Below are 22,282 nucleotides of genomic sequence, written 5' to 3' on the forward strand. Positions count from 1 at the left end.
GTTTATCCGGGTCAGGTGGAGGGTACGTTGGATGGGGGGAGCAGGTTACCCTTCCCCAAGATAATCCCTTTTGGGGTTATCTGGACTGCTCTCTCTCCCGAGACTTAGTTCCCCCAAGGATGTTTGATTTGATCTATTACTGTTAATTAAGTGTTGTCTATTAAGTGTTGTTTCTTGTGCACTATACAATCAAAGCATATTGTTCATAGAGAATGAAAAGAGAGGGGGTAGAATGTAGTGTTATAATCATAGCTAAGGTGTGGAGAAAGATCAGCTTAATGCAAGGTAGGTCCATTCATAAGTCTGATGGCAGCAGGGAAGAAGCTGTTATTGAGTCGGTTAGAATGTATCTTTTCCCCGCCGGAAAAAAGTGGAAGAGAGCATGTTCAAGGTGCATGGGGTTCTTAATTATGCTGGCTGCTTTTTCGCAGCAGCAGAAACTACACAGTGTCAGTGGGTGGGAGACTGCTTTGAATGATCAACTGGACTTTGTTCACGACCCTTTGTAGTTTGTTAGGGTCTTGGACAGAGCAGGAACCATACCAACCTGTGATACAACCAGAAAGAATGCTTACTAGGGTGCATTAATGCATTTCTAATGCATCTGTGCATTAGTGAGAGTGGTAACTGACATGCCAGATTTCCTTAGTCTTCTGTGAAAGTAGAGGCGGTGGTAGGCTTTCTTAACTATAGTGTCGGCATGGACGGACAAGGACAGGCTGTTGGTGATCTGGACATCTAAAAACGTGAAGCTCTTGACCCTTTCCACTTTGTCCCCATTGATGTAAACAGGGACATGTCCTCCACTATGCTTCCTGAAGTCGATGACAATCTCCTTTGTTTTGCTGACATTGAGGGGCAGATTATTGGTATCGATGTAATGTCCTGTTGGTTGTGGGGCCTGAGTCCGAGTTAGGGTGCTTTGGTTCAGCATTGTTGGGAATCTTTCTTCGGTTGGAGATTAGGCTGGTTGGAGGAGTAGGTTGCTTCCTGCAAGAGGTTTTATGTGGAGACTTCCAGCCTGACTTCTAGGCTTGGGCCTCCCTGAGGCAAGTTGGTGGAGTGGTGAGGGGGTGTTGTCCTGCTTCTTGTAAGTTGTGCTGTTCTGTTGCTGGTTTCCTTCAAGCAAAGGTATATGCGGAAAAAATTATATCTGGTATCTGCTGGATAATCCTGATGCTTTCCCTCTCTGGAATTTCGTTTCTTCATCTGAGTGGGTAGGGTGTCAATACAAACGCTGATTTGTTATAGTTAACCCTAGAGGCTCTTATCTTGTTGAGAGGAGGGGGTTTATAGCTCCTCCCAAAAAACCCTGTTGATGGGTGTTTTGATGATTCGTTTTCTCCTAGTTTGTTGAGTTTCTTTGGTGGAAAATGGTTAAAATTTTTTGGTGACGGGGAACTGATCGGTGCCTTTGACATGGCTAGCAACGAGGGAGAGTTGTAGTGATGCAAGCTTAGGCAAGATATAATATTACATATTTAAGTAGTTGCAAAATTACTTTAAGAGCCAATTGCATGATTTGATGGCGATGTCATTAGGGTGTTGTACAGGCTGCTCTTTTAATTTCAGTTTGTGTACAGGAGAAAGCCCCTAGAATAAATCTGTTGTTAATTTGAATCTGTGTATGCATTTCTTTTGAAACCCACAGCCTCTAACATAATTAGGTCATTACATGTATGAATCCTTAGCTTCTGGTTCCTGTAAATGACAGCGTATATTACCATGCTACATGCTGTATCAATGGCAATATATTAAAGTGTACTAAGGTTCCCCTTTTTCTGGGTTATCCTTTTGTTGCTTGGTGGTCCTGGAATGTTGAGTTAGGCTGATTAGTTGAATATTACCCCACACGGGATCCTGTATATTATGTAACTCTCTGTTATCCTGTAGAGGAGTGTGCACACCATGGGGCCATGTACTCCTGATTGTATCCTGTTATCCTGAGATCTCCCACTCTTCTCTGTATCCTTCTTTCAGCCGTATGAGAGGAGACGCTGACTACAATGATTGATAATTGGAATCATTTGTGTGAATATTTGCTGGCCTTTCCCTATTATTATAACGATCACTCTGTACTCTACTAGACTTTGGGTGTTTGTATTTTGTGGCAAACGGAACATGAAAACTTCTAATAAAAACCATTTTAATAACAGTGCTACAGAAACACAAGTTGCTGCTGCAGGAATAGGTACGAGGGCCCAATTTTCTGCTATCTATATTGTCGAAATCTGGACTTAAGATGTGCTTCAGGACTCTGTGTAACTCCTGACCACACATGCTCAGTGTCTGAGACTTGAGCCAGATTCGCAGGACATAACTGACTATCTACCTAGGAAATGTTACGCTGGTTAATACCTGGTTTAACTCAAAAAGATTAGCCAGTGTAACTCAACTGCGCATCATGCTTAATCTGAATACCACCCCCCCCACCCCCCACTCACTAACCCACTGAAAGATGTGAGATTTTTAAAAACCTGCCTGAGTACGGTAGTTAAGGTCATTAAAGATGGGGTTTCCTCACTTCCCTCTTTTTCTGGACTTGGCAGAATTCCATAGGAATAACTATGCTGACCCATCAATGTTGCAGCCAGGACCAGAGAACCCTATTGTAAACAATTAGTAGCGATGGGTCAAAGCAAACTTGATGAGCGGTGCCACGGCACCCAACACCACTGCACCCAGCCGGAGGATCCGCTCTGAGATCTGCAGCACAGAGCTTTAGGACACTCCATCTAATGGTAGAATTGCAGAGGAAGGATTGTACAAGTCGCAGAAGGGCCATGCCCAAATAGGAAATGTGCTACCCACATGTGAAATTTAACTCATTACAGAGAAGTAAGCTAATAAATCTATTGCAAAAATCTTTTAGACTAAAAACATTGAAGCTATATAACCCAAGCAGGCTAATAACTTGTGTGTGGTATAATCAAAATTACTTAATAGCAATGTGACATGATTTGTAGAAATACCAAGAGGCTTATGTTTGATTGTATTTTCTAAGCTGTAAGTGAAAAGAATTCCATGGCCTGTTGAACAGTTAGGGCACCCATGGAACGAGGCAATTCACTGCCATTTCTTTTCACAACCACCATGGAGACTGTGTGGAAAAACGTCAGGGCATCTTCAGCAAATTAGTGAAACAGTTATCCTTCCCACCCCAACTCCTAACAATCTTCAACTTGTCGTGCTTTTATATTAATTTGATTTCTGTAACAATAAAAAATGCATTTCTGAAATAATTAAAAATACAAGACAGTTGAAATATATTGCACAATAAATAGTTTCCCCTCAAATGAGGAAAATCGGTGCCTGTGTAAAGAAGCAGGAATATGGTATTATATTCGAACTCTAACATCACTGCCCTGTGTACAACTCTGGAACAATAGTACAATAAATGCACTTCAGCACAATTGTTAAACAGAAATATATAACCTCAGGTCTGTTCCCATTTGTACACAATGCTTATTGAAGGTGATCTAAGAAAAGAAGTGATGTGTTTTATAATGCCATCAACATGGTTAGTGTCAGACTGTTCAAAAAAATAAACCAAAGTTCCCTGGATCACAATGATTAGCGGGGTCAGGACAGGGTGATACTATGTGCTGCACATTCACTCTAACCTATACAGTTCCATTTTTATCTGCACACGTATCACAATTACGAGCTGATTTGTTCTGGCCAGATTTGTGGATCTATTCACACTGCAGAGTAACACTTCCAGTTCAAACCAATTGTGTGCCTGAGTGCATTTTTTTTGGTTCCTGCTTTCAGTTGCTCTCTTCTGGCCATGGGCCTGTGTGGATGTGAAGAGCAGGATCGTACAGGATGGTGATATACAAACCGCAGATGTACACTTTCTAAGGCAATTTCTTTTGTTAAAATCGTGTAAAGAAGAATGAAACAAATTCCTGAAAAATCAAGCAATCAGAAGGGGCTTAGAAACAAGCTCCAGGCCTTGGATGGAGCTGCATTCTCTTCCCTCCCCCTACTCCACAATGATGCTTTCCTGGAACACAATAGAAGAAAACAACTGTCTTTTTTTCTTTTAAAAGCCTGTTGAAAAACGAACAGTCAAATTTAAAACTATAAAACATTTCTTTCATTTGAGAGAGATTTTCCTCTCTTTCTAAGGAGAATAATTTTGCAGAGTGAAGAGATTTATATATTTCTGTGGAGAAAATGCCAGTGCATTGTTATCATGGAAGCTTCTGTTCCAGTTTTCCCACTGGAGTAAGGTGCACAAGAATCCTCCAGGTAGGGAAGAAAATCACCATAAGGAGTTCGGATCTTGAGTGTCTGCTGCCGGAGTAGAAGTTCTTCAGGGTTTTCTTTCTCTCTCAGACAAATGGACACGCTTCTGATTCTGATATGATGGGGAGATGAATAATAATGGATATGTCTGATATGAATAGACTGTCACCTGATGAAGGGGCAGCGCTCTGAAAGCTCACGCTACCAAATAAACCTGTTGGACTTTAACCTGATGTTGTGAGACTACTTATCGATTTTGATATGTCTCTGTTTGGACATAATGCATTGTTCAAATCCTTGGAATGTGCATCTTTATTATGGAATTCCAGCATGACCATTGGAAACAAAAGTATGTCTTATTAACTTCACATTAACTTGTCTTATTAACTTGGTTGAATTGATTTTCTTGAGGAAGTGATAAAATTGTGGGAGGCTGATAGCTAAGTGTATAGGTGTGTGCCTGAAATTCTGGCAATACTTCAATAAAGTGCCTTTGTGTGAAGCTATTAATAAAATTTGTGCAATATAATTAGCGCACAAGTTTTAAGCTGCACATTGAATTGGTTGACTGTTTAATCAGCAGAACACGTAATTAATAGCTGCAGCTCTGCACAAGGATCTCATCACAGGTTGATCACTAACTGCAAAATAGGTATGTCAGGGTTGCACAGTGGTTAGCACTGTTGCCTCACAACTTCAGGGACCTGGGCTCGATTCCTGGTTTGAGTCACTGTCTGTGCAGAGTTTGCACACTCTCCTTGTGTCTGCGTAGGTTTCTTCTGAGTGCTCTGGAAACCTCCCACAGTCCAAAAGATGCGCTGGTTAGGTGCATCGGTCATGCCAAATTCTTCCTCAGTGTACCCAAAAGGCATCGGAGTGTGGCGATTTTTACAGTAACCTCATTGCAGTGTTAATGTAAGCCTACTTGTGACTCATAATGAACTTTAACTTTAAAACTGTACTCATTGAAGGAGCACAAAGTGGGGCTCTGGATATTCCTTCCATGGTTGGTTTTTCAATACAGCGATTCTAATGTCTGATAACATTAAACAGTCACTAGCCTACCTGAAAAAAGGCGGCATTTTAAAAATTCTTCCACAGGCTTGTTGCTGGCAAGGCCAGTACGTGTTGCTCAGCCCGAATAACTCGAGAAGGTAGTGATGACTGGCCACCTTGAACTAATGTATTTCATGTGATGTAGGTACATCCACAGTGCTGCCACCATTTGGTGAAGGCACTAGATACACAGCCAAAAAACACCAGTGATGTACGGGAAAATGTATTTACTTGAATTCTAACGATTTCCTGCTCTTCTTGCTCAGTTATGTGGAAAGTTGTCACGCATCACTTAGTGAATATTTATTATTAAACTAAGCTTATTAAGCATATCTGTTCCCTTTGCTCCCCATAATTTCAACTTGGATAGTGTGAAGCCTGCTTACTATGAAGCCTTAGCATTTTTGTCAGGAAGGAAAGATTTCTGGTGTGCCATTCTAAGTATCAAATCTGTTCATGTCTCTCAGATTCTTGGCTTCTCAGTGCAATACAATATTTGTCAATTAAAAGAGATTTTTGGCCTAAATATATTTTATGAAAACTTATTGCATGCAATGTTCAAATAAGCTAAATTAACACAGGGAAAGTTATTCAACTTGGCTGGGAAATCAGGTATTTATATATCTACAAACTTCAAAATTCAAGCATCAGCAAAGGAAGATTTCAATTGGCTAATTATCCCTCATGAGTCTCCCTTTAGGCTACCAACCTCCCCTTTACTTATGAATAAGTGTCTGAGCACCAACAAAATATTAATATTCTTACACTGAAGACGAAGTACTATTTCTGAAAAATATTTGCCTTTTTAACATGTACATTTAACTCAGCTTTTGTGAAAGGCAAAAAAAGCTCTGTTTTAACAATCAGTCTTGCTCATTTAATCTAGCAAACACTTTCCATAATACAGCAAAATAAAGAAGAACATACCTTGGCGTAATCAGCTTGTTTTCCATTTACTTTAGCCTAAAAACAGAGACAAAGTGATAAACAATAAATATTTAGCACCAATAACTCAACTGGAAGTTAACCAAGATATAGTCTACTACGACTTCTATATAACTTTGCATCATTATTCTCAATCTCTGAAAGTTCTGCGGCAAATAAGGTTCCGTAGATTAGATTTTCCCACTGCAATAGCGATATTTTAAATTGGCCACAGTGGGCAGTATGGTTTGAAAATATGTTCTTGTTCCTGTAGCTATGGTTTTACAGATCAGTGGACTAAAACCAGCAGGTTTACCTTTTTCCAACTTAGCAGATCACAATCTGTCTCGAGTTATGCTTACAAATTCATAGCGAGGGGGATTGAATATAAAAGTAGGGAGGTCTTGCTGCAGCTGTATAGGGCATTGGTGAGGCCGCAGCTGGAGTACTGTGTGCCGTTTTGGTCGCCGTACTTACGCAAGGATATTTTGGCCTTGGAGGGAGTGCAGAGGAGGTTTACTAGGCTGATGCCGGAGTTGAGGGGGTTGAGCTATGAGGAGAGGCTGAATAAACTAGGCTTGTACTCGTTAGAGTTTAGAAGAGTGAGGGGAGATCTCATTGAGACATATAAAATGATGAATGGGATGGATAGGATAGAGGTGGAGAGGCTCTTCCCGCTCAGAAAGGACAGTAGGACTAGGGGTCACAGCCTCAAGATAAAGGGGGGGCGGTTTAGAACGGAGTTGAGGAAGAACTTCTTCACTCAAAGGGTGGTGAATCTCTGGAATTCTCTGCCCGTTGAGGTGGTGGAGGCTGCCTCACTAAATATTTTTAAGACGCAGGTTGATGGGTTTTTGATAAGCGAGGGGATTAAGGGTTATGGGGAGAGGGCGGGAATGTGGAACTGAGACATGACAGATCAGCCATGATCTTATTGAATGGCGGGGCAGGCTCGAAGGGCTGGATGGCCTGCTCCTGCTCCTATTTCTTATGTTCTTATAAATAGTGGTCACACAATCACTTCTGAAGTGGAAGCACGGAATCCATCAAGCATCAGCTTCTGCAGCTCCTGGATCCTATAAAAGGCCACTCATTTCAAGTGTTTTAATTCAACTGCATTAAGTTCACTGACTACACCAGCCTCTTCTTCCCTTTGCTCCACTACCAACAGCAGGGTCTTTAGCCACTTTACAAAAGTAACACTTCAGAAAAAACACTTAATTGGCTGTAAAGCATTTTTGAGATATCTGGTGGTTGTGCGAAACATTCTTTAAATGCAAAGTTTCCAACTCTGCAGCACTGCCTCATTAAACTCATCCACCTCTCCCCCCTCCTTCTTTAAAACACTCCATAAATCCAGCTTTTTGATCAAGCGTTTGGGTGTTTCTCTTAATCTTTCCTTTCCTGGGTCAGTCTTCATTTATCATTATTTGCCCATTTGTGAACTGCCTCTGGATGCTTGTAACCTAAAGAAGTGATATAAAAGCAAGTTACTGTTGTACAATTAATTTTCACCAGGACCTGAATTACATAGTTTGAATGGTCAACAAAAGTCCATGTGTAAACCTCGTTCACAAGAAAGGACAAATATAAAAGACTCATTTTCTGCTAGTTGGATTTTATTAAATACAAACTTGGTGCATTGTGCATTTTTTGTCACATGGAACCTTCCCACTTTGAAAGGGAGGTTCATTTTTAGCTTGCTTCCAGTCTCCACTACAATTCTTTCTACACTCAAACGCACGACTGGTGTGGAACCCAATTCTGTACAACTAAGATCACTGGTCACTTCTCTAAACTATGAATAAAGTTGACTACACATTTCTCAACTAAACAAGTGCCCAAAATACGTTTAATACGTGATATTTCATCTACGTTTGATTCTTGTTGCAATACTAATTTATTTTATTGGACAATTAAGCAGAGTTGAAATCCTGGGCTAAGCTGTAAGATATTGCTGTCAATAAGAGTCCCATATAAAATGGGTTTCAAACAAAGAACCAAAAGGAAAGTTAGGGCACAGAAAGAGGCCATTCAACCCTCCTCCAAATTCAACAAAAACAAAATTTCCTATCTGGAGGTCCATAAGAACATAAGAAACAGGTGGAGTAGGCATCTAGCCCCTTCGAACCTGACCCGCCATTCAATAAGATCATGGCTGATCTGAAGTGGATCAGTTCCATTTACCCGCCTGCTCCCCATTACCCTTAATTCCCTTATTGATCAGAAATCAATCTACCCGTGACTTAAACATATTCAACGAGGTAGCCTCCACTACTTCAATGGGCAGAGAATTCCAGAGATTCACCACCCTCTGAGAGAAGAAGCTCCTCCTCAACTCTGTTCTAAACTGCAGCCCCCCCTTATTTTGAGGCTGTGCCCTCTAGTTCTGGTGGTCCACAGCAGACGCCATCTTCCTGGCCCTGCACTCAACCCTGGAACACCTAGTTAACAAGGATACTTACGTCAGACTCCTACTCAGACTACAGCTCAGCCTTCAACACCATTATTCCTACGAAACTCATCTCCAAACTTCGTAGCCTACGGCTCAGCTCGTCCCTCTGCGACTGGATCCTAGACTTCCTAACCCACTGACTAGAATCAGTAAGGAAAGGCAACAACACTTCCTCCATGATCACTCTCAACATGGTGCCCAACAAGACTGTGTCCTCAGCCCTTTACTATATTCCTTACAACACCTATGACTGTGTGGCTAAATTCCCTTCCAATTCGATTTTCAAGTTTGTTGATGACACCAACATAGTGGGTCGGATTTCAAACAGTGACGAGACAGAGTACAGGAATGAGATAAGAGAATCCGGTGAATTGGCGCAATGACAATAATCTCTTCTTCAATGTTAACAAAATGAAGGAGATTGTCATTGCCTTCAGGAAGCATAGTGGAGGACATGTCCCTGCCAATACCAATGGGGTCGAAATGGAAACGGTCGAGAGCTTCAGGTTTCTCAGTACCCAGATCACCAACAACCTGTCCTGGTTCCTCCATGCTGATGCTATTATCAAGAAAGCCCACCAATGCCTCTATTTTCTCAGGAGACAAATTAAATTTGGCATGAATGCGACGACTCTCACCAGCTTTTACAGTTGCACCACAGAAAACATTTTTTCTGGATGTATCACAGCTTGTTATGTCTCCTGCTCTGCCCAAGATTGCAAGAAACTACAAAGGGTCATGAACGAAGCCCAGGCCATCACTCAAACTAGTCTTCCATCCATTTACACTGTCTACACATCCAGCTGCCTTGGAAAAGCAGCCAGCATAATTAAGGACCTCAGACATACTCTCTTCCACCTTCTTCCATTGGGATAAAGATACAAACGTCTGAGGACATGTACCAATTGACTCAAGAACAACTTCTTGCCTGCTGCCATCAGACTTTTGAATGGACTTACCTCCTATTAAGTTGATCTTTCTCTATACCCTAGCTATGATTGTAACACTACATTCTGCACCCTCTTCTTTCCTTTTCTATGCACGGTATGCTTTGTCTGTATAGCACAGAAGAAATAATACTTTTCACTTCACACGAATATATGTGACAATGAATCAAATCAAATTCTACAACCATCTTGAGCAGACAGATGCATTTTCATTTAACACACTATCTGATAGGTCAATTCTCCAATAATGCAACACTCCCTCAACACAAGACTGAAACATCAGCCTTGGTTGCTGGGTGAGGCATGAGAGGTAATTAAGTGCTCTTTATGCAGAGGAGGTGATGGTTTAGTGGTAATATCATTGGACTAGTAATCCAGGAAACCAGGGCAATGGTCTGGGGACCAGAGTTCGGTGAAATTTGAATTCAAGCTGGAATTAGAAGTCTTATGACGCCCATGAAACCATCATCAATTGTTGTAAAAACTTATTTGGTTCACTAATGCCTTTTGGGAAGGAAATCTGCCATCCTTACCTGGTCTGGCCTACATGTGACTCTAGATCCACAACAATGTGGTTGACACTTGAAAAAAAAAGCCTTCTGAAATGGTCTAGCAAGCCACTCAGTTCAAGAGTAATTAGGGATGATTAGGAAGAAACATTTCCATGACATGGCACAAGTACTCCTTGACTTGATGTTCCAAATGCATTCCGTTAGAAAAAATACAATGAATATTTACATTATTTCCATCAATTTTTTTCTCAATAGCTTTTCTCTGGAACAGAAAGCAGCTTTTGACAGAAAACACTAAATTTAAAATGTTGAAAAGGATAGTGAGATAGTACAACAGCCTGGAATTCAAAAAAAACCTGTCATTTTCCTTACTATTTATTAACATGCAGTGAAACCACAACACTGAAGAAACTGCCATAACACTTGGGCTTAATAAGCATACACAGAATGAAGTTGCAAGTTTGAGCATGCAATTAACCTGGTATTCTGGGTGTACATCACTAAACTAATTATCCTGAAATGTCACGCTGTTATTTTACAAATTCGCGTTGCATTTTATTGGTATGAAAGTATTTATATGCAGCATGCCTCTTTGACTTTTCCTATGTGATGGAACTCGGTTGTCTCGTGCATACACCTGATGAAAAATCTCACACCAGACACTCCAGAAGCATCGCTCTTTTACCTGTAAAAGCAAGAGTCACTGAGACACTGTAGGAGCACAGCGAACAGAACTGAAATCGACACAGAGCTGTTTCTACTGGCCGCAGGCTTCTAGATTGGCAAACTCGATTAGAAAGGCTTGCGGATACTGGTGTGAGGAAAGGCCTGAGCCATTCAGTGAGTGCTACTCTGATGTCAGAGATAAAGGCATTTAAAGGGCAGCATGGTGACACAGGAGTTAACACTGCTACCTCACAGGGTCAGTGACCCGGGTTCAATTCCAGCCTCAGGTTACTGTCTGTGTGGAGTTTGCACATTCTCCCGTGTCTGCGTGGGTTTCCTCCAGGTGTGCCGGTTTCCTCCCACAGTCTAAAGATGTGTGGGTTACGTAGATTGGCCATGATAAATTACTTCTTAGTGTCGGGGGATCAGCAGGGTAAATACATGAAGTTGGAGGGATATGACCTGGGTGGAATTGTGATCAGTGCACTCTTGATGGGCTGAATGGCCTCCTTCTGCACTGTAGGGAGTCTATGGCAGGAAAATCTATCAGCTCTGACGAAGGTCACCCAGACTCGAAATGTTGGCTCTATTCTCTCTCCACAGATTCTGTCAGACCTGCTGAGTTTCCCCAGCATTTTCTGTTTTTGTTTTAGATTCCAGCATCCGCAGTATTTTGCTTTTATATTCTATCTTCTGTCTGGTCATTTTTTCTGATCCAAACACATTTGATTCTGACAGTCGGAGCCAAGTTGAGACAAGTTCGACTCCGTAACACTAACAGTTGTCACCCCTGATTACATTGACAGATTCAGGCAAATAAGCCTCCCATCCATTGACTCTCTTTACACTTCCCACTGCCTTGGAAAAGCAGCCAGCATAATCAAGGAGCCCCCATACCCTGGACAGACTTCTTCCACCGGGAAAAATGTACAAAAGTCCGAGGACACATACCAACTGACTCAAGAACAGCTTCTTCTCTGCTGCCATCAGCCTTTTGAATGGATCTACCATATATTAAGTTGATCTTTTTCTACACTCTAGCTAGGACTGTAACACTACATTCTGCACTCTCTCCTTTTCTTCTCCCCTATGTACTCTACGAATAGTATGCTTTGCCTGCAAAGCACTCAAGAAACAGTACTTTTCACTATACCCCAATGCACATGACAAGGAAAGGGGAGCTAAGACCACAACCAGATCAGCCATCATCTTATTGAATAGCAGAACAGGCTCAAAAGGCCAACTGGCCTACTTCTGCTCCTACGTTCCTAACGTAAACATTTTTTAAAATTAATTTGTGGGACATGGGTATCGCTGGCTGGCCAGCATTTATTGCCTATCCCTAGTTGCCTTTGAGAAGGTGGTGGTGAGCTGCCATCTTGAATCAATGTAGCCCACGTGCTGTGGGTTGACCTACAATACCATTAGGGAGGGAATTCCAGGATTTTGATCCAGCGACTGCGAAGGAGCAGCGATATATTTCCAAGTCAGTAGGGCCTGCCTAGCTAATCGCTCTTGATCTTTCAAATCTTGTGCACCTAATGTGCACCCTTTGGTTAGGGTGAATGGTATAAAACGGAATTCTCCCCAAAATTGTGTGCAAGTTTATCAGTTCCTCTCATGAGTGTATACTTGGTCAATTTACTTTGAATTTCTATCTCTGTAATAACTTTACAATTGTATTATGAGATCACCATGCGATTTTAGCAAGGATGAAGTCTTCGGGATAACTGCCTTTAACAAAAACCATACTCTCTACTACAGTTTCTTTTCAAGCTGATTCACTGTAATAAAGATTCAGTGTACCACTGGGACAAATGATTAAAACATATTGCTTTCTGAGCATTAATTAAAACTATTCTGAGGACTAGGTGGAATAATACATTATTACCCTTACACAACAGGGACCAATTAATAAAAACATACTTGGGTTCTGTACTCACTGATTTCTGCAAAACCTGGGCAGTCTACTGCTTTTGCTATATAGTGTGCATGCTCCCATTAACAAAAAAACTATTGGCCTAGTTCTATTTTTAAGTAAAAGAAAAATCAGAAGAGTTTTGCATTAGTTTTAATAGCTCCAGATTTAGATAAAATAAGCATGATATTGTGCTTCACAGTGAATGAAAAATTGTACTAATTTTCTTGGCTGTAATGCCCTTAAAATAAGAAAAACCTTGAGGCAACGTCACTGACATTCGTAGTTCACGAAATGCAAAAACATTGGATCAGATGCTGGTAAAGTTATTCCTAAAATCAGGATGAAATACACACCAGTTTTATTGTTTTTGTATTTGTAACAAGGGTGATCATTGTCTGAAATAATGACTGAACACTTAAGCAGTTGGACAAATGTATTCTTCAAATGAGTAACACATAGCAACTTCGACAAACCAGTTTCTACAAGTCTCCTGCACTTCCACATATGCTGCAACTCCAAACGAATTCTTCATTCATTCGGCACTTCATGGGATCACAGAATTTTACAGCAAGCAAAGCCACTGTTTGGTCCACTGCTACTTTGTCAGCTCTCTGAAAGAAATATCCATTTAACCCCATTTCCCCACCCAAATTTTGATTTTTAATAATTATTTAAACCACTGTTTCTGGTAAGGTATTCCACGCCACTTAATCTTCATCCCTTTGGCAATGATCTTAAATTCATGCCCTTCAGTTATTAATTGAAGGATCGGTGCAAATGATTTTCCCCAATTACATTCTTCGATCCTTCACAATTTTGAACACTGCTTTCTCTGCCTGCATAAAAATACCCTAGTATTTCCTCACAACTCATGTGGCGGCACAGTTGCCTCACAGCACCAGGGACCCAGGTTCAATTCCAGCCTCGGGTGACTGTGCAAAAGTTTGCACATTCTCCCCCGTGTCTGCATGGGTTTCCTGCGGGTGCTCCAGTTTCCTCCCCCAGATGTGCAGGTTAGGTTGTTTGGGCACTCTAAATCATCCCAAAAGAGTCCCAGGATGTGTAAATTAGGGGAATTAGCAGGAAAAATACATGGGGTCACAGGAGATAGGGCCTGGGTAAGATACTGTGTCAGTCATTGCAGAATTAATGGGCCGAATAGCCTCCTTCTGCACTGTAGGGATTCTATGATTTTTTAAATTTGATTTGATTTATTGTTGTCACATGCATTAGTATACAGTGAAAAGTATTGTTTCTTGTGTGCTATACAGACAAAGCACACCTTTCTCAGAGAAGGAGAGTATGTGCAATGTAGTGTTACAGTCATAGCTACCATGTAGAGAAAGATCAACTTAGTGCAAGGTAGGTCCATTCAAAAGTTTGATGGCAGCAGGGAAGAAGCTGTTCTTGACTCAGTTAGTACATGAACTCAGACTTTTGTATCTTTTTCCTGACGGAAGAAGGTGGAAGAGAGAATGTCTGGACTGTGTGGGGTCCTTAATTACGTTGGCTGTTTTGCCGAGGCAGCAGGAAGTGTAGACAGAGTCAGCGGAAGGGAGGCTGGTTTGCAAGATGGATTGGGCTACATTCATGACCCTTTGTAGTTTCTTGCCTTGCGTCCCTGACAACTAACATATGAATCACTTTGCATTCTTTCTGTAGTCTTGTCTACCTAAAGCACAGCGAGCTAAACTGCACAGAACTTTCTAACTCCTGATGAACTAATGATTTATAGAGTTAACATGCTTTTCAAGATTTGGATTTGATGTTTTTATGAATAAAACCTGAGATTTCATACATTTTTCTTCCATGAACATCACAATTGATAAGTAAAAATTACAAAAATGTGTGCTTTTGTATCCAATAGTGATGCATATAGAAACATACAAGATAGAAGGCCATTCAGCCCTTTGAGCCTGCTCCACTATTCATCACGGTCATGTTTGATCATCCAACTCAATAGCCTAACCCTGCTTTCTCCCCATAACCTTTGATCCCACTTGCCCTAAGTGCTATATCTAGCGGCCTCTGAATATATTCAGTGTTTTGGCATTAACTACTTCCTGTGCTAATGAATTTCACAGGCTCAACACACTTTGGGTGAAGAAATGTCTCCGTCTCATCTCCATTCTAAATGGCCTACCCCGAATCCTCAGACTATGACCCTTGTTTCTGGATTGCCCACCATCAGGAATATCCTCCCTGCATCTATTCTGTCTAGTCCTGTTAGAAAGTCTCTATGAGATCTCCCCCCTCATTTGCCTGAACTCCAGCAAAAACAATCCTAACCCAGTCAATCTCTCCCCATACATCAGTCCCGCCAATTCTGCTGCTATATCTTATGGTTTCTGGAAATCTGAAATAAAAGCAGAAAATGTTGGGAATGGTCAGTAGGTCTGAACAGATAGAAGCCAAGTTAACACTTCAGGTTGATAGCCTTTCATCAGAAACGGTCGACCCGTTGCTGCTGAGAATTTTATTTCAGATTTCCAACATCCACAGTGTTTTTCCTTATTATTGATGGGATCGACATTCTTGCAAGATAAATCAAGCTTCTGATATACAAACACTAGACAGACACTGAGTTCCCCAACCCATGAGATTCGATCTTCAACCTGCGATCATTCCTACAATATGCTGCCATTTCTGGCTTTCAAAATCAGCTGAACAACAGTAGCACATTATGACAAGCAATAAACACAAGAGGTAAGTGGATGCTTTATGAGGAATCTAAATGAATTTAATCTAAGCCTGTGCAATTGTGACAACATTTCAACCTTTATGTACACATTAATTGCACTCCATTCACACCTGCTGTAAAGTACCTCTAACCTAATTGATTTTCTGAGCCGTAGTGAGCGGCCTTCCTCCTGAAGTCTGCTCAGATCAATATATTAACATGTCAACATACTTTGTCCCCTTCAAAGGAATGACACAAACCTCGATATCTTGACTACGTTGTGACCTCCAGTTTGAGGGTGATATTTCAAACCTGCTGTTTAAAAGTGAAGCAAAAACCACAAAAAGCACAGCCAATGTTCCTTTGTGTCATAATAATGGAACAATGTTGAACATTTGCACATTTAAAGCTTGGTTTAGGGAATATACTTGAATTATTTGTTACTTGCGTTCCAAGTTAAACTTGATCAAATTTTGATCTGATCAGTTAACATTGCTATGAAGAAAAAAAATCCCAAGTAAGAAACATCGAAAAACTATAGCACAATACAGGCCCTTCGGCCCAAAAAGTTGTGCTGAACATGTCCCTACCTTAGAGATTACTAGGCTTATCTATAACCCTCTACCTTACTAAATTCCACGTACTTATCTAAAAGTCTCTTAAGCTTAAAGCTGAAGATTTTAGGCAAGGCAGGGCATGGGTAGTTAGTCGTCATGAGCAGGGGCTGCAATTGGGTAGTTGAATCAGATTCACTCATAAGATCTTACAGCGCACACGTTGTCCATTCAGCCTTTCATGGCTTTACTGGTTCCTTGGAAGAGCTTTCCAATTAGTCCCACTCCTCTGCCCTTTATCCACCGCTCTGCAATTTTCTTCCTTTCAAGTATTTATCCAATTCCCTTTTTAAAGTTACTGAATCTGCTTCTATCACCTTTCAAAATAGTACATTCCAGATCATGGCAGCTCCCATGGAAAATAATTTCTCATTTGTCTTCCTTCTGCCAGTTTCCTTAAATTTGTGTCCTCTGGTTAATGATGTGCCCATAACTATCCTTATATCATATCTGTCAACAACTCAGACAACTTTGCCTCCAAAGGTTTCTCTTTCTCCATGCATTATCAATTGTTGCAACATTGTTGGGTGAGTATGAGGAGAAATCAGGGAGGCACGGTAGCACAGTGATGAGCATTGCTGCCTCACAGCACCAGGGACCTGGGTTCGATTGCTGGCATGAGTCACAGTTTGTGTGAAGTTTGCACATTCTCCCCGTGTCTGTGTGGGTTTCCTCCCAGTACTCCAGTATTCTCCCACAGTCTGAAAGACGTGCTGGTTAGGTGCATTGACCCGAACAGGTGTCACAACGTGGCGACAAGGGGAATTTCACAGTAACTTAATTAATGTAAGCCCTACTCATGACTAATAAATAAACTTTTAAATAAACAGGTTTCTTGTTCTTGATCGCTATGCAGTAACTTGTTGAAAAGATTTTATATATGGAATCCAGTGTGAAGCGCAGTCAAACAGCCACTTACTGTCTAGGTTTCCAAAGAAGAATGGACGCTTCAGCAAATTGTCGAACTGCGTGGGGAGTTAGTGTCTGATGGAAAGGGTGCATGTTGATTAGGACAAGACCAGTGTTTGAAAGATTCCAAAGGGATTTCTTTCATGTAACGTGACACAACATTCCCTCGTGTTGCACACACTACATTCATTCCTTTGTGGGACATGGGCGTTGCTGGCTGGCCAGCATTTATTGTAAAAAGTCTGACAACACCAGGTTTCAGTCCAACCGATTTATTTGATAGTAAAACTTGAACAGCAGATTAGGTGTAAAGATTCGCATCCTAATCAGTAATCTCTAAACTGTCTGTGCTTTATATGCTCTGTCCGAGGCCAGAACTCTCCATTCACCTGACGAAGAGGGAAACCTCAAAAGCTTGTGAGTTTACTATCAAATAAATCGGTTGGACTAAAACCTGGTGTTGTCAGACTTTTTACTGTGTTTACCCCAGTCCAACGCCGGCACATCCACATCAGCATTTATTGCCCATCCCTAGTTGTCCTTGAGGAGGTGGTGGTGAGCTGCCTTCTTGAATTGCTGCAGTCCACGTGCTGTGGGTTGACCCACAATGTCATTAGGGAGGGAATTCCAGGATTTTGACCCAGCGACTGCGAAGGAATGGTGATATATTTCCAAGTCAGGATGGTGAGTGACTTGGAAGGGAACTTGCAGGTGGTGGTGTTCCCATGTAACTGTAGCCCTTGTCCTTCTAGAAGAAAGTGGTTGTGAGTTTGGAAGGTGCTGTCTAAGGGTCTTTGATGAATTGCTGCAGTGCATCTTGTAGATAGCACACACTGCTGCTACTGAGCATCGGGGTACAGGGAGTGGATATTTGTAGATGAGGTGCCAATTTGTCCTAGATGGTGCCAAGCTTCTTGAGTGTTGTTGGAGCTACACCCATCCAGGCAAGTGGGCAGTATTCCATCACACTCCTGACTTGCGCCTTATAGATGCTGGATAGACTCTGGGGAGTCAGGAGGTGAGTTACATGCCACAGTATTCCTAGCCTTTGACCTGCTCTTGTAGCAACTGTGTTTATGTGGCAAGTCTAATTGAGTTTCTGGTCAATGGTAATGCCAAGGATGTTGACAGTGGGGGATTCAGTGATAGTTACACCAGTGAATGTCAAGGAGTGGTGGTTCGAGTGACTCTTATTGGTGATGGTCATTTCCTGGCATTTGTACGGTGTGAATGTTACTTGCCACTTGTCAGCTCAAGCCTGGATATTGTCCAGATCTTGTTGCCTTTGAACATGGACTGCTTTGGTATCTGAGGAGTTGCGAATGGTGCTGAATATTGTACAATCATTGGCAAACATCCCCATTTCTGACCTTATGATGGAGGGAAGGTCATTGATGTAGCAACTGAAAATTGTTAGGCTTAGGACACTAATCTGAGGGATTCCCACAGAGATGTCATGGAGCCGAGATGACTTACCCTCCACAATCACAACCTATGTACCAGGTATGACTCCAACCAGCGGAGAGTTTATCCCCTGATACTCGTTGTTTCGCTAGGGCTCCTTGATGCCACACTTGGTCACATATGACCTTGATGTCAAGAGCTGTCACTCTCACCTCACCTCTGGAATTCTGCTCTTTCGTCCATGTTTGAACCAGGAGCTGAGTGACTCGGGCGAAACTCAAACTGGGCGTCACTGAGCAGGTGCTGCTTGACAGCACTGTTGATAACCCCTTCCATCACTTTACTGATGATCGAGAGTAGACTGATTGAGTGGTAATTAGCGGAGTTGGATTTGTCCTGCTTTTTATGTACAGGACATACCTGTGCAATTTTCCACATTGTTGGGTAGATGCCAGTGTGGTAACTGTACTGGAAGAGCTAAATCTGCAGGATATGGGAAATACATTCCCATGTCACTGGGTTGAATAAATAAGGAAACAAAAGCGTTCATGATGGAATTTTAAGAAACCTAAACAGGAGCCAGCTAAACTCCTAATCAGAACCTCAAGCTTCAAGGAGGTTTCCGAGCCTCTGCTTTGAAATGGGATGTTTAGCCTCGATTTCCAGCAAAGCCTGACCTAAACCTAACCCACTCTTGAATTACACCTGCGTTCATAATTTTTGATTTATAAGTCAATAGGATACCTGCAATATCTCACAAAACCAACCTGTTTAAGTTGATTCATCCAAGTGTCCCGGCCCGAAGCTTCCTGATGCAAGATGACTGGAGCAGAGTTCAGACTGAAAGGCACCGTGTCACAGGATGTCTCCGCAGCAAATGGCTGGAGGTCAGAATTCAGCTGCAAAGCCATAAAGAGTAAAGTTAAGAACAGTGAGAATTTAAAAAGGTGAGTCAAACAAACATTTTTTTCAAACAAGACTATAATACCGTGCGAGGAAACCCCAAACCATTCAGCAGCTCAAAAGCACTCATGAGGAACAGCATAATGCAGCACGTTACAGTTCAAAGTGCTGCGTCAAACTGGCAGGATCTTGTGATTGCGAACAAGGCAAAAAGCTGGTACAAAGAAAGGAGAGGGGTAAAACCTGGAATGCTTTCAAAAGGAAAAAGAAAAGTAATTCACTGCCTGGGAGACTGGATGCCTCACATCCTTTAAAAAGTACCTGGATGAATACATTCAAGTGCTGGCAAGTTGGATTAGGTGGGCAGGACAGGATCTTTCATGCATCCGTGCAGACTCGATGGGCCAAAGGGCCTCTTCTGCACTGTAGTATGCTGTGATACCCCACTTGCAAAACGTGAAATGTGAGACGGCAACAATTCTCTGCATTTAGTTTATCCATATCTGGTCTCTTCTGTGCGTTTTACGCCCTCAATTTTTAAAAAAATTTCTAATCGGTGAGTAACATCGTGAGAAATAATATTTAAAAACCTTGCACATGGAAATGCAGTATCACAGCATTATGAGTCTGTGTTACAATAGCAAACTTTTTTTGGTGAGTCACATTGTTGTACTGGAAATCTGACCAATTGTATTGTAGAACGAGAAATCAAGCCATCAGGACGACCCTACACTCACCCCATAGCCTAATTTTCAATTGATTAATTGATGTGACAAATACATCACATTGTACATCCACTTCGAATTTAAATTTATATAAAACACATTAAAGTTTCAATCATTTATTGGGGTTGGAATTCTTCCCATGAAAATTCTCAAACTTTAAAAAATGAGCAGTTTCTCAAAGATGGTCTCCTCCTCAGAACTGCTGCTTGGCAATCAAACTCTGCATGGTTTCCCATTCTGAACAAGGTGCCTGCACCTGCAATGGTTCAGCATGGGAGGAGAAAGGAACAATAAAGTAAGGTAACATTGTATAGGGCGACCATTCTAGAATATTTTCCTCCTATTTTTGTTTTCCTATGGACTACGTTTTCCAAGGCTGAACTCGCCTGACTGTATTTAACTATGTATTTTGAACCCTATGCCATGTTGATGCACTCTAGACTTTAGCCCAATTCAAGACCTTACCCCTGGGGGAACTTGACATCTGTATCCATAGTCCCCCTGTATCTATGCTGGTTTGGTCATGTTGAAGCACTTTACACTTCATTTCAATGCTGCTTATGCATCAGTACTCACTCAAATTTCCAGCTTTTTGAAATTAATCTTCCCCAATATTAATTTCTGTGAAAGCTTAAGTGAAAATTTTGCAAGATTAGTGGTCCAATTATCACATTTGCATTGCAAACTGGGTCAGTTTGACACCTCATTATTCACAAATTGCACGATTAGGATTCTAGATATGATTTTTGTCAGCATTTTGTACTAAATGGATGTATTTTTGTAATGCAGCATACCTTTGGCGTATCTCGTTAAATGCATACCAGGGCTAGGAAGATAAACTGTCAGGAAAAATTACATGCAAAATAGAAATTTTGAGTTGATTTAATCTAACTTCCTCATGCTCAGTAGAGTCAATGAGGTGTATCTGATGCAGCTTAACGATGTGTGGTAAATTATTATCCATTTCTGAAAAACAAAGAGACTTGCTGTCAAAGCTTTCGCCTTGCAGTCATCAGGACAGATGCAAGAATACCAAATCTCAAAGGGAATTATTTATACAGCATGAGAAGAGAACAAAGAACAAAGAACAGTACAGCACAGAAAACAGTCCCTTTGGCCCTCCAAGCCTGTGCCATTCATTGGTCCAACTAGACCATTTATTTGTATCCTTCCATTCCCAAGCTGCTCATGTGACTATCCAGGTAATTCTTAAACAATGCCAGTGTGTCTGCCTCCACCACTCTACTTGGCAGTGCATTCCAGGCCCCCACCACCCTCTGCGTAAAAAATGTCCCTCTGATATTGGAGTTAAACCTCGCCTCTCTCACCTTGAGCCTGTGACCCCTCATGATTGTCAACCTCCAACCTGGGAAAAAGCTTCCCACTATTCCCCCTATCTATACCCTTCATAATTTTGTACACCTCTATTAGGTCTCCCCTCATTCTCTGTCTTTCCATGGTGAACAACCCAAGTCTACCCAATCTCTCCTCATATCTAAGACTCTTCATACCAGGCAACATCCTGGTAAACCTTCTCTGCACTCTCTCTAAAGTCTCCACATCTTTCTGGTAGTGTGGCAACCAGAATTGGACGCAGTACTCTAAATGTGGCCTAACCAGCGTTCTATACAGCTGCAACATCAGACTCCAGCTTTTATACCCTATACCTCGTCCGATAAAGGCAAGCATACCATATGACTTCTTCACCACCCTCTCCACCTGTGCTGTCATCTTCAGGGATTTGTGGACTTGCACACCTAGGTTCCTCTGTGTTTCTATATTCTTGATGGCCCTGCCATTTATTGTATAGCTCCCCCCTACATTAGTTCTTCCAAAATGCATCACCTTGCATTTATCTGGATTAAATTCCATCTGCCATTTCTCCGCCCAATTTTCCAGCCCATCTATATCCTGCTGTAATAGGATGAAGTGATGAAGATAAGAGGATGCAGATTGGTTAGCAAGTAGGACTGTGATTGGCACAGGCATTGCCATGCAGCATGCACCAGTGAAGAATTAAGTGCCAAGCCTCTGTTTAGTTGAAAAATGTACAATGCGTGAACATGTTTTCTCTGTTTGCAAAGTGTTGCTTCTAGCATTGTAAGTAAGCCAGACAACAAGCCTAATTGATTATCTTTTATTGGTTGTAGTGCAATTTGTAACACAATTGGGATTGTTGAGTAAGTGTTGTTCAATCATGGAATCTAATGTTGGACATGTGTTCTGAGTTTTGCAAGCACTGGCTGGTTTGGTTAGATCAGTAACTTCGCCTGTTGTGAACAGTTGGAAGGATGTACTGTTTGGTGCAATCC

At 41.5% G+C, this 22,282-nt stretch overlaps 1 protein-coding gene across 1 annotated transcript in view; it reads right to left on the bottom strand.

Annotated features, from left to right (window-relative positions):
* Positions 1-22,282, bottom strand: part of pdss2 (prenyl (decaprenyl) diphosphate synthase, subunit 2) — a 198,257-nt gene that overhangs the window by 8,629 nt on the left and 167,346 nt on the right. The window contains exons 7-8 of the mRNA XM_080193379.1: positions 19,110-19,241; positions 6,238-6,273 (exon numbers count right to left, since the gene is read on the bottom strand). Of these exons, the coding sequence (XP_080049505.1) occupies positions 6,238-6,273; positions 19,110-19,241 (168 nt within the window). The remainder of the gene's footprint in view (positions 1-6,237; positions 6,274-19,109; positions 19,242-22,282) is intronic.

This window comes from Carcharhinus amblyrhynchos, chromosome 7, assembly GCF_965287045.1.
Source record: "Carcharhinus amblyrhynchos chromosome 7, sCarAmb.v2.hapA, whole genome shotgun sequence".
In the NCBI taxonomy this organism is placed as follows: Eukaryota; Metazoa; Chordata; class Chondrichthyes; order Carcharhiniformes; family Carcharhinidae; genus Carcharhinus; species Carcharhinus amblyrhynchos.